This window comes from Chiloscyllium plagiosum, chromosome 37 (genome assembly GCF_004010195.1).
Source record: "Chiloscyllium plagiosum isolate BGI_BamShark_2017 chromosome 37, ASM401019v2, whole genome shotgun sequence".
Lineage (NCBI taxonomy): Eukaryota > Metazoa > Chordata > Chondrichthyes > Orectolobiformes > Hemiscylliidae > Chiloscyllium > Chiloscyllium plagiosum.
In genome coordinates, this window is record NC_057746.1 from 24,339,597 (window position 1) to 24,352,553 (window position 12,957).

General features: G+C 47.5%; 1 protein-coding gene across 1 annotated transcript in view; it reads right to left on the reverse strand.

Annotated features, from left to right (window-relative positions):
• Window positions 1-1,388: 1,388 nt before the first annotated feature.
• The window catches only part of LOC122541386 (protein CutA homolog), a 30,254-nt gene continuing 18,685 nt past the window's right edge, over window positions 1,389-12,957 (reverse strand). The window contains exons 5-6 of the mRNA XM_043678115.1: window positions 4,493-4,542; window positions 1,389-1,903 (exon numbers count right to left, since the gene is read on the reverse strand). Coding sequence (XP_043534050.1) covers window positions 1,804-1,903; window positions 4,493-4,542 — 150 coding nt within the window. The 3' untranslated portion in view covers window positions 1,389-1,803. The remainder of the gene's footprint in view (window positions 1,904-4,492; window positions 4,543-12,957) is intronic.

Consider the following 12,957-nt stretch of genomic DNA (forward strand, 5'->3'; position numbering starts at 1 on the left):
AAGGATATGAAGTGACCTCACTGAAACACACAAGATTCTTAGAGGGCTTGACAACGTAGTTGGAGAAAGGCTGTTCCCTCTTGTGGGAGAGTCTAGAATAAGGATTCACACATTTGAGAGGAGAAATTTCTTCTCTCAGAGTGTAGTGAATCTGTGGGATTCCTTACCACCGAGGGCTGTCGGTAAATACATTCAAGCCAGAGATAGGGTTATGGGGAAAAGGCAGGAAAATGGAGCTGAGGATTATCAGATGTGAATGTGTTGCTTCTGTTCCTGCATTTCTGGGTCTCGGTAACTGAGAGTCTCAGATTTCAAACAATTGGTAGATCAACGACAGGCAACAGGGAGGAAATGTTTGTTTCCATGGCGAATGGTTGTGTGTGGAATGTGCTGCCTGGAAAGGTTGATGGAAACAGATTTAATGATAATTTACAAAAGGGATTTGGTCCTCCCCCATCCCCGAATCGGAACATGTTGTGAGTTAGCAGGGAAAGAACGGGTGAGTGGGACTAAATAAAAGACTCATTCTTTCTAACAGCGAGCACTTTAACAATAGGCTGAATGGACTCCCTCTGGGCTGCAAGATTCTGAGTCAGGAATAGGCAACACGAGTGCAAAGGATTGCTACAGAGAAAAAAAAGACAGTAAGGATTATGTGGGATTCTTGCCTGAAGTAATGTCTTAAACTTGACCAAATGACAAATGTAGAGGTAAGCACGATGACGTAAAGTTATAAGACCATAAGTTATCGGGGCAGAAACTTGATTTCCACAAAAGTCCAGAAAGTTCACCTTTGTCTTGTTGGTTTCCATATCACTACCCCTCAGCCACAGTGATGAATGCTACAAAAATTGGACAAAATGGAGCTAAAGGAAAGGAATAGTGGAACTCAGTGCAACTAACAAACAGTTCTGTGAAGCCATTTAAAAAATATACACTCCCTGATTAAAACCATGAGAAAAATACTTTTTTCTGCAGGAGTGCATTTCCAGTTGAATGAATAAAACCTAACCAGGTTAACCCAGAATGCTGGTTAAAACAATTTTCACGAAACCATATTCTGGAACCTCCATTCTCCTTGTCCATGGGAGACGTCACAGTAACATGCACAATGAAAACAAAAACAGGAAGTTGCTGGAAAAGCTCAGCAGGTCTGGTGCATCTGTCAAGAGAAACCAGAGTTAACATTTCGGCAGTTCCAGCAACCCTTCCTCAGGACACTGGTCACTGGACCCAAAACGTTAACTCTGATTTCTCTTCATGGACACTGACAGATCTGCTGAGCATTTCCAGCAACCTCTGGTTTTTGTTTCTGATTTATGACATCCACGTTTCTTTTAGTTTTTTTACACACAATGAAAAATTGCAAACCAATACGAGAAGAGGAATAAATCTGATCAAAATTTTAATTAGAAGTTAACAAAGGGAATACCCTGGTCATTGTTAGTGAAGTTCACACATGTGATATTTAACATGATACTCTGAAGCACATTGCACATCCTTCATTGCAGTGACCAGACCAAGTGTTCCCTTATAGGTGACAGCCTTTGCCACAAGTGTCTCCTCACCCGAAAGTGAGAAGACAGTAAGACACACAAAAGCCCTTGTAGCTGTGGCAGGCTGTGAGCTGCAAGCAGGAATTAGACCAGGGAGCCGAGTGCAGGAAAAGTGGAGAGATTTGCTGAAGAAAGCTCTTTGCGGACCAAAAAATGAAAGCTAACGCGGGACTCAAGGGAGCAGCCGCTCTCGAAAGATGTCTCTCTCTCTTTCTCTCTCTCCCCTCAGGCTACGGGCTCAGGACTTTTATTCCGGCACCACCTCGCTCAGCCACTTCATGTACGGTGGGTTCCCCTGGTCGATCGGCACACTGATAACTTCCGCCACGTCATAAGGGTGAACCGACCTGAGAGAGGAGACGGAGCAGAGAAACATCACTCGGCACGTCACCCGTAGACAGCTCTAAGGTGTTGGAAAGGATTCAAGTCATGGGAACAGGAGGCTGTTCGGCCCATCGTACCTGCTTTGCCGTTCAGCCAGATCAAGTTGGCCTGCACCCCAACTTCATTTACCCATGTGGAACTTGGAAGTCTCGAACCCAATGAAAATGCATCAATCCGGGATTTGAACATTCCCACTGCACGCCTACAACACCAACCTCACCAGCATTTTGTGGAAGAGATCTAAATTTCTACGGCCCTTGGTCTTTTATAGCTTGGGTGGAATCACAGAATGGAGGAGAAAGTGAGGTCTGCAGATGCTGGAGATCAAAGTTGAAACTTTATTGCTGGAACAGCACAGCAGGTCAGGCAGCATCCAGGGAACAGGAGATTCGACGTTTCGGGCACAGGCCCTTCTTCCTGAAGAAGGGCCTGTGCCCGAAACGTCGAATCTCCTGTTCCCTGGATGCTGCCTGACCTGCTGTGCTGTTCCAGCAATAAAGTTTCAACTGGAATCACAGAATGCCAACAGTGTGGAAGCAGGCAATTCGGCCCATTGAGTCCACACTGACCCCCCCCCCCCCATGGAGCATCCCACTCAGTCCCATCCCCTACCCTATCCCTGGAACCCTGTGTTTACCCATGGCCAATTTACCGAGCTTGCACATCGCTGGACACGATGGGCAATTTAGCACGGCCAATCCACACTAACCTGCACATTGGATGGAAACCCACGCAGACACGGGGAGAATGTGCAAGTTCCACACAGTTGCCCGAGGCTGGAATCAAACCTGGGTCCCTGGATCCCCGAGCAGTGCTAACCACTGAGCCATCATGCTGGGAGGAGTGTGAAAGTGGCATTGGTGAGTCCACACTTGGAGTACCGTGTACAGTTTGGTCTCTTGAGCTCAAGAGAGGTATGCTTTCATTGAAATTAGTTCAGGGGAGGTTCACACAGCTGACACCTGGGATAAAGGGACCTGCCTCCCTAAAAGGAAGGGTTGACCAGGTTAGACCTAAATTTACTGGGGTTTAAAGAACATTGAACAAGCAGTAGGAGAAGGCCATTCGGCCCCTCAGACCCACACTGCCTTCAATAAAATCAGATCTGATAGAATTGCAACCTCTAATCCACATTCCTACCTGCCCTGATAACCTTTAAGTCTCTGGATTACCAAGAATTTACCTATCATCGCCCTAAAGCTAGTCAAGGGCTCCTCCTCTGCCACTTAACCGAGTAAAGAATTCCCAAGGCTCAGGACCCTCTGGTTTAAAATGGTGGCCCCTAGTTCTTGATTCTCATTCAAGAGGGAACATCCAACCTCTCAAGACCCCTAGGATCTCGTAATTTTCAATAAACCTTCAATTCACATTCTAAACTCTGTGGTACAAGACTAGCCTGTCTAAAATAATCCCCCAATTCCAGTGATTAATCTAGTAAACCACTTACATCCTTCCTGTAACAAAGTGAGCACAGTATTATAGATGTGGTCTCACCAATGTCCCATATCCATGAAAGGGTTCAGAAACATTTACAAGGATGTTGGAGGGTTTGAGCTACAGGGGGAGGCTGAGGGGTAACCTTACAGAGGTTTATAAAATCAAGAGGGGCGTGGATAGGGTGAATAGCCAAGGTCTTTTTCTCCCAAGGTAGGGGAGTCTAAAGTCCTGTGAGAGGTCATAGGATTAAGGTGAGAGGAGGAAGTACATAAAAGGAACCCAAGGGACAACTTTTTCACACAGAGGGTGGTGTGCGTATGGAATGAGCTGCCAGAGGATTTTGATACAATTACAGCATTTAAAAGGCCCCTGGATGGGTATATGAATAGGAAGGGTTTAGAGGGATATGGGCCAAGAGCTGGCAAATGGGACTAGATTAATTTAGGATATCTGGTCGGCATGGACGAATTGAACTGAAGGGTCTGCTTCCATGCCGTATGACTCATTCCTTAATCTTCTGTATGAAAGGGATTACAATACAAGTCTCTGCGAACTACCCTTGGCTTGAACCTCCTGGGGTTAACCCTGTGCTGTGTCATACTAGCAATTGGATATAGCACTTGGACTGCCACTTGACTGAATAACACATTCAAATTAACACATTCAAAATTAAAAGGTAACAAATTCACGTGCCAATATTAACATGCGATGTTTCTACCAACTTGGGGGGGAGGGGAGAGTGGGGAGGGTTGAGCACCAGACAGAAATACCATCGCCAGCAACAGACATGCACAATGCCCTAAACGAGTACTGAACTGGCAGTCAGGCTGTGTTTTGGGAACAGTCACATCCACCCAGGTTATGAACGGTGTGGAACAGGGCAGCCAAGGAGCAAGTTGGAATGCCCAAAACGCCGACTCTCCTGCTCCTCGGATGCTGCCTGACCTGCTGTGCTTTTGCAGCGCCACACACTTTTTGTCTCTTTCTCCTGGCCTTGTGTTGGAACAGCCCATCACCCTGATGGGCTGCATGAGGGAAATGGATGATTACAGCCTACCCGGCCTCTCTGTCCTCCTCCATTCCAAGTCTGTGGCCAACCCAGTCCCCTCACTTACCGCACGTACGCCGCTAAGTCGCCAACTTTGGTGCTTCGTGTTTTAACCATCTGATTAAAAGACAAATAAAGCGACTGTTATTCTGAAGAGGCACACACACACTTCATGTTTTATTTGTGAGCTGGCAGTCTGGCTGAGTGTTTAACTCTCTCCTGACACTGAGTCACGAGGGGAGAGGTCTAATCCAGAGGTTTCAGTCTACGATCAGGTGCAGCGGTGAGGCACTGCTACATTGTCAGAGGTGCCAGACAGCTGGCAACCCAGGACTAAAGCTGTTAAAACAAGTGTCTCACCCCTCCCTGGTCCTGACCAAAATCCATCCCTCACCCAGCATTGCCAAAGCTACATGTTATGGTGTGCTGACTGGTTCGTAAGAGAAGCAGAATTAGGCCATTTGATCGCGGCTGATATGTTTCTCAACCCCATTCTACTACCTTTCTCCATGTAACCCTTGATCCCCTAACTAATCAAGAACCTATCGATCTCTGTCTTAAATACACTCAATGATTTGGCCACCACAGCCTTCTGCGCAATCAGTTCCACAGATTCACCATCCTCCAGCTGAAGAAATTCCTTCTCATCTCAGTTGTAAAGGACTGACCCTTCACTCTAAGGTTGTACATTCGTGGAAGTGCCCTACAGAATCATACAACTTCAGAGGATACAGGCAGAGCCTCCCATTGAATCCCGACAGTGCAGATGGACGCCATTAGGCCCATCAAGTCTGTACTCACCCTCCAAAGAGCATTACACCCAGACCCGCCTCCCCATCCTTTTCCCCCGGAACCCAACATTAATCATGGCTAATCCACCTAGCCTGCACATTACCAGGAAATATAACTTTGAAAGTTGCCACTCAGGTGGATAGAGCTTGTAAGAAGACATATGGTGTATTAGCGTTCAGAGGGATTGAATTCAAGAGTCGTGAGGTGATGTTGCAGCTGTACAGGACCTTGGTAAGGCCACATTTGGAGTACTGTGTGCAGTTCTGGTCGCCTCACTTTAGGAAAGATGTGGAAGCTTTGGAGAGGGTGCAGAGGAGATTTACCAGGATGCTGCCTGGAATGGAGAATAGATCGTACGAGGATAGGTTGAGCGTGCTAGGCCTTTTCTCATTGGAACGGCGAAGGATGAGGGGTGACTTGATAGAGGTTTATAAGATGATCAAGGGAATAGATAGAGTAGACAGTCAGAGACTTTTTCCCCGGGTACAACAGTGTTACAAGGGGACATAAATTTAAGGTGAAGGGTGGAAGGTATAGGGGGGATGTCAGGGGTAGGTTCTTTACCCAGAGAGTGGTGGGGGCATAGAATGCGCTGCCTGTGGGAGTGGCAGAGTCAGAATCATTGGTGACCTTTAAGCGGCAATTGGATAGGTACATGGATAGGTGCTTAAGCTAGGACAAATGTTCGGCACAACATCGTGGGCTGAAGGGCCTGTTCTGTGCTGTATTGTTCTGTGTTCTATCTATGGCCAGTCCACTGAATCTGCACAGCTTTTGACCGTGGGGAGAGACTGGAGTACCCAGCAGAAACCCACATACACTGGGAGAAAATGCAAACTGCACATAGACAATCGCCCGAGGTTGGAATTGAACCTGGGTCCCTGGCGTTATGAGGCAGCAGTGTGAGCTGCTGAGCCACTGTGCTGCCTTTCTCTGCATCCACTCTACCAGGTCTCTTAGTATTCTCCACGTTTCAATCAGATTCCCCCTCAGCCTTCTAAACTCCATCAGGGACAGACCAAACCGCTCCTCAGATGACAAGCCCCTCATCCCTGCGATCATACTTGTGAACCTCCTCTGGACCCCCTCTAATGCCAACACAGCCTTCCTTAGATACAAGATCCAAAATTGCTCGCAGTATTCCAAGTGGGGCCTGACACTAGGTGTAGGACATGCAGCAGATGTTAGTTCGCACAACTCTGACTCGCAAGGTTCTGGGTTTAAGACCCACTCTAATCCCTAAATGCGAAAAAACAAAGTAGGCACTTCAGTTCAAAACTGAGGGATTACTGCACCTTCCTCAACCCTCTGTACTTAAGGGGCATCGAAACAAACCAGTGCAATGCAATTCTGACTCAATTCTCCTGGAGTAAATCTGCGCGGTATGAAACAGCCCTGAGAAACTCGACACTGAAATCAATCGTCTGGGACAAATGACCTCTTAACATCTATGTGGTCAGCATCCTCGCCTCCAATTTAGAAGGTCACGAGTTTGAAACCAGCTCCACAGCACTGGTGTAAAGAAAACAGTCTCTCTCTCAATGTCAATAAAATGAAGGAGCTGGTCATCAAGCTCAGGAAGCTGAGTGAAAGACGCACTGCTGTCTGTATCAATGGTGCTGAGGTGGAGGTGCTCAAGCGCTTCCAAGTTCCTTGGGGTAAATATCTATCCTGGCCTATCCATGTCAATGCTACAGTTCAAGAAAGCACACCTCTACTGCCTCAGAAGGCTAAGGAAATTTGGCATGTCCATCATGACTCTTGACGATTTTTATCGATGCACCACAGAAAGCATCCTTTGCAGATTAATCACAGCTCAGTATGGCAACTGCTCTGCCCAAGACCACAAGAACATACAGGGAGTTGCGAACGCAGCCCAGTATATCACAAGATCCATTGACTCCGTCTACACTTCCCATTGCCTTGGGAAAGCAGTCAACATAATCAAAGACCCCTCTCACCCCGGTTCTACTCTGTTTCACCCTCTTCCAGCAGAAGATACAACAAATTGAATTGCAAGGACAGCTTCTTCCATGCTGTTATCAGACTTACGAACAGACCTCTCATAGATTAGATTTGATCTTTCTCTGCACCCTCTCTGTTGCTGTAACACTGTATTCCGCACTCTGTTGCACTACCCTGATGTACGTATGTAAGGTATGCTTTGTCTGGATAGCACACAAAGCAATACTTTTCACTGTCTATCGTCGCATGTGACAAATCAAATCAAATCAAAGCACTTAATCCAGAGACATCTAGTGCAGAACTGAAGGATGGTTTTCATGGTTAGAGGTACATCTTTTGGTTGGCACTTAAAGGTCCCTTCTATTTTTTCAGGATATTAAAACATAATCCAGTGTTGCTGTTTTGAAAACAGCAGCAGCCTTTTCCAACATTTACCCACCATCACTTTAAAAGAAAGATTCTGGACACTATCCTTGTTGGGGGGGGGGCTCTGCACCGCGAGAGCTGACTGCAGTGTTTTCCATATCACAACGGTGACTACACTTCACTGATTGTAAGGCATGCAGGGACATCCCGAGGGGGTGAATGTAGCTGGAGGGGCCATCCTTCCTGTGAGACGTGACTTGCCTGGTCTGGTGGATGCTGTGCTGTGTTCGAAATGCAGGTCCCTTGTAGGGTTTTGTTTATAAGAGCTGGGGTTTGAGGGCTTTTGTGGGGAGACAGGAGGGATGGGTTCAAGACCAACCGTGCTCCAGAGGCATGTCTGGGGTGGCACTGTGGTTAGCACTACTGCCTCACAGCAGCAGGGACCTGGGTTCTATTCCAGCCTCGGGCGCCTGTCTGTGTGGAGTTTGCACAATCTCCCTGTGGCTGCGTGGGTTTCCTCTGGTATCCTCCCATAATCTAAAGATGTGCAGGTCAGGATGAATTGGGCATGCTAAATTGCCCATGGTATTCAGGGATTAGATAACTTACAGTGTGGAAACAGGCCCTTCGGCCCAACAAGTCCACAACAACCCTCCAAAGAGCAACCCATCCATACCCATTCCCCTACATTTACCCCATGGCCAATTCACCTAACCTGCACATTTTTGGGCTGTGGGAGGAAACCCACGCAGACACGGGGAGAATGTGCAAACTCCGCACAGACAGTTGCCTGAGGCGGGAATTGAAGCCGGGTCTCTGGCGCTGTGAGGCAGCAGTGGAAACCACTGTGCCACCGTGGATGTTGAGTAGGGGAATGGATCTGGGTGGGTCACTCTCTGAAGGGTCAGGTGGACTTATTGGACCGAAGGGCCTGCTTCCATACTGTCAGGATTCTATGATCTCTGAACAGGCTGATCAGGAAAAAAACCAGAGAGTCTGGGCTTTCACCAGTGAGATGCTGGCTTCTGGACAGGGAAAGGGTCCAGACGTGAAAGGCAGGAATTGGTGCTTGTGCTAGACTACAGATTTATGATGAAACCCTTCCAAACCTCGGAAGGCCCTTTGCCAATTAATTTCACGTATGGATACGGGTCTGTCAAACAGATGCAAATGATCCCACAGACCTTAGTTCGGTGACGAGGAGGTGCAGTTCTCCCCAGTCTCCTGACTAACATTCCCCCTCAAGGATTAACACCTTATCGATCACTATATAATTGCTGTTTGTTGGGGGGCTTGCAAGTCAGCTTTCCAACGGTGCTCCTTCAGCTGCAAAGCACTTTGGTAGCTTTGAGAAATGCAACATTAATACAAGCCTTTCCTTTCTTTTCCGTTCGCTGAATTTCCCCACAGAAGAACCACAAATAGACTTCTGTGTCACACAAATACCATGCTTCCCAGTCAAACATTATAGCCAGGGTCGTAATGGGCAGCCAGTATTTTACAAGGGAACTAGTTTCTAGTGGATGCTGGTATAGTTACAACGTTAAAAATACATTTGCATAAGGTTAGATTAGATTAGATTCACTACAGTGTGGAAACAGGCCCTTCGGCCCAACCAGTTCACATCGACCCTCCGAAGAGTAACCCACCCAGATCCACTTCCCTCTGACGAATGCACCTAACACTACGGGCAATTTAGCATGGCCAATTCACCTGACCTGCACATCTTTGGACTGTGGGAGGAAACCGGAGCACCCGGAGGAAACCCACGCAGACACAGGGAGAATGTGCAAACTCCACACAGACAGTCGCCCGAGGCTAGAATCGAACCTGGGACCCTGGTGCTGTGAGGCAGCAGTGCTAACCACTGAGCCACCGTGCTGCCCAATGTGCCCGTAAGTAAATGAATAAGAAATGCTTGGAGGGATATGGGGGCAAGTGCAGGCTAGTTTAGTTTGGGGACGTGGTCGGCGTAGACCGGTTGGACCGAGGATCTGTTTGCAGGCTGTGTGACTGTGTAACTTGTTCACTTTATCAAGCAAAAACGTGAGCACTGGAGAAAGACAGGCCTGGCAGCATCTACTCTGAAGGGATTCAGCATCAATTTCACCCTGTCCCTTCAGTTCTGATGAAGGGTGACTGGAGTCGCAAGGTTAACTCTGGCTTTCTCTCCACAGATGCCGTGATTCTCCAGCACTCTCTGGTTTCTGTTCACATATTAATGAATCAAAACCTGCATCCACTCTAAAAGACTGAACAGCAACCTAGGTTAGTTCAATACATCGTATCAGTTGCATGACACTCTTGTTCTATAGATTCTGTGTCCTATGATCCTGCCCCACTAGCTACCTGACGAAGGAGCAGTGCTGTGAAAGCTAGTACTTCCAAATAAACTTGTTACACTACAACCTGGTGTTGTGTGACGTTTAACTTTGTCCACCCTAGTCAAACACCAGCACCTCCCCATCATGGTTTTTGGTTCACATTTCTGGTACCTGTAGTTCTTTGTGCTCGCTTTACAAAGGCTGTCCTGCTGCAGATAAAAGGTCACAGACACACACACGGACGCACTTCTACCCCAGGTGCTGCTTCTGAGTCAGACCGTTTTAACAGGAGAGCTGGAGAATCGCACCAGATGCACAATGCTACTCAGCATCAGGCCGCAGCTCAGGACCGACGTTTCGACAGTCTCTGTTTTGTGGATGCATTCTCCTCGAGTGTGGCAAATGATATTCTTGTGAGCAGCTGCGGCTGTCACCTCGAGCAAGCATGTAAATCTGACAGAACTGGAGTGGGTGGGCTTCTTCAGGTGAAGCCACACATAATGTGCAAAATTCTGCTGCCTGTATCCTGGTCTGCACTGAACTACGTAACCTCACTGACCTGTACCACATCGCAGTCTGGCAACACCTCAACTTCAAAATTCTCAGCCTTCCTTTTAAACTCTTCCATGGCTTCAAACCTCTGTAACCAACTCCAGCTCTGAAACCCACTACCACATCAGCTTTCCTCCAATGTTAGCTGCTTGAGGACCCTGGTTTTAGGGCAGCACCGTGGCTCAGTGGTTCGCACTGTTGCCTCACAGTGCCAAGGACCTGGGTTCGATTCCAGCCTCGGGCGACTGACTGTGTGGAGTTTGCACATTCTCCCCGTGTCTGTGTGTGGTTTCCTCCCACAGTCCAAAGATGTGCAGGCTAGGGAACTAGCCATACTAAATTGCCAACAGTGTTCAGGGATGTGTAGGCTAGGTGCATTAGTCAGGGGTAAATGGAAGATAATAGGGTAGGGGAATGGGTCTGGGTGGGTTACTCTTTGGAGGGTCGATGGGGATTTGTTGGGCTGAAGGGTCTGTTTCCACACTGTGGGGATTTTATGATCCCATTCATACCATGATTAATGGCAACACCTTCACATGCCCAGGTCGTAAGCTCTGGAATGACCTCCCCAAAGCCTCCCCCACCTCTCCCTCCTCTTTTGAAACACCCCTCAGAATCTACCTCTTTGATCAACCTTTGCCCTCATTTTTGGTCCAATGTCAAACTGTTAACGCGCCTGGGAAGTCCCTTGGGACATTTCGTTGCGTTAAGGGAGCTACAGAAATGCAAGCTGTTGCAAACGTGTCGAAAGGTGTCATAAGTGGAGTTGAAATGCCCATTAGCCACAAGTGAATGGTGGAGTGGACACGATGTGCCGAATGGCCTTACTTCCACTCCTATGTCTCATGGTCTTCAATCCGTTGGAAGATCAGAAAATGACGGAAAGCTCATTTAGGAAGCATGGAAAAAGGCTAGGGTAATGGCTCACGGTGCAATCCTTTACCAAGAAAACACTGATTGAAGTGAAACTCGAGAAGATGGAAAAAAGGACAAAGGATCGGAGGTAGACATAACATTGAGAGGACACTGGGCTCAATAACCTGCAGGCTGATGAACAACATATGCACAAATCAATAACCCAAATCTTCGCTTTGCAAGTGCTGAGTGGCCTGCTGTGCATTTCCAGCACCATCTGTTTTTATGTCATATTTCCAGTACTTGCACTGTTGTATTTTTAATTTTTGCTTCCAACAAATGCTGCCCGTGAAAATCTGAAACTGCAGGCAGTTGTTGTGAAACTTGAAAGGGTTCGGAAAGAATGTATAAGGATGTTGCCAGGGTTGGAGGATCTGAGCTACAGGGCGAGGCTGAACAGGCTGGGGCTGTTTTCCCTGGAGCGTCGGAGGCTGAGGGGTGGCCTTACAGAGGTTTATAAAATCACGAGGGGCATAGGTAGGATAAATAGACAAGGTCTTTTCTCCAGGTGGGCGAGTCCAGAACTAGAGGGCATAGGTTTACGGTGAGAGGGGAAAGATATAAAAGGGACCTAAGGGGTAGCTTTGTCACGCAGAGGGTGGTGTGCATATCGAATGAGCTGCCAGAGGAAGTGGTGGAGGCTGGTACAATTACAGCATTTAAAAGGCATCGGGATGGGTATATGAATTGGAAGGGTTTAGAGGGATATGGGCCAAGTGCTGGCAAGTGGGACGAGATTAATTTAGAATATCTGGTTGGTATGGACGAGTTCGACCGAAGGGTCTATTTCCGTGCTGTATATCTCTATGACGCCAGAGCGGAATATGACACCAGAGCCCTTCACGGCTGCTCTCCCATCTTTGATCATGGGATGTGGGCAACCCTGGGCAGCATTTACTAACCACTCCTAAAGGGGCAGTTAAGAGTCAATCATTTAGTGTGGGCAGGCCAGACCGGATAAAGATGGTAGTTTTCCTTTCCTAAAGGACAGTAGTGAACCAGATGGGTTTTTAACATCAATTGACTGTGGTTTCACAGGTACATCAGGCTGGCATTTTATTGGTAGGGTGGTATGATTCAAACTCATGTCCCCCTGGGTCAGCGTTACTAGACATTACCACACGATCGAAACTTAGAAGCTTTAGAGGTGACACGACAGAGTGGTTGCTGAGAGGATGTTTCCCCGTGTGGAAGAATCTGGAACAATTTGAAAAGAAGGGGCCTCATATCTGAGATGGAGATGAGGGAGAATTCCTTTTCTCCGATGATTTGCCTCTTTGGAATTCTCTTCCCCAGCAAGAGGAGGAGGCTGGATCATTGAATATAGTTAATGGTAGAGACAGGTACAGCTAACAACATTTAAAAGACACTTCGAAAGTACATGAATTGGAAAGACTGAGAGTGGTTTGGGCCAAATGCTGGCAAATGGGACTAGTTTAGTTTGGGACATCTGGTCGGCGTGGACTGAAAGGTCTGTTTCCCTGCTGTATGACTGCATAAGGGGTTCAGATTAATCTCTCAGCTCTTACACACATCTCCATCTGTTGTAATCCCTTCACTCTCTGCCCAGCCTCAAAGGACATCCTGGATAACTAGTTACCCAAAGCTTATTAAGCTT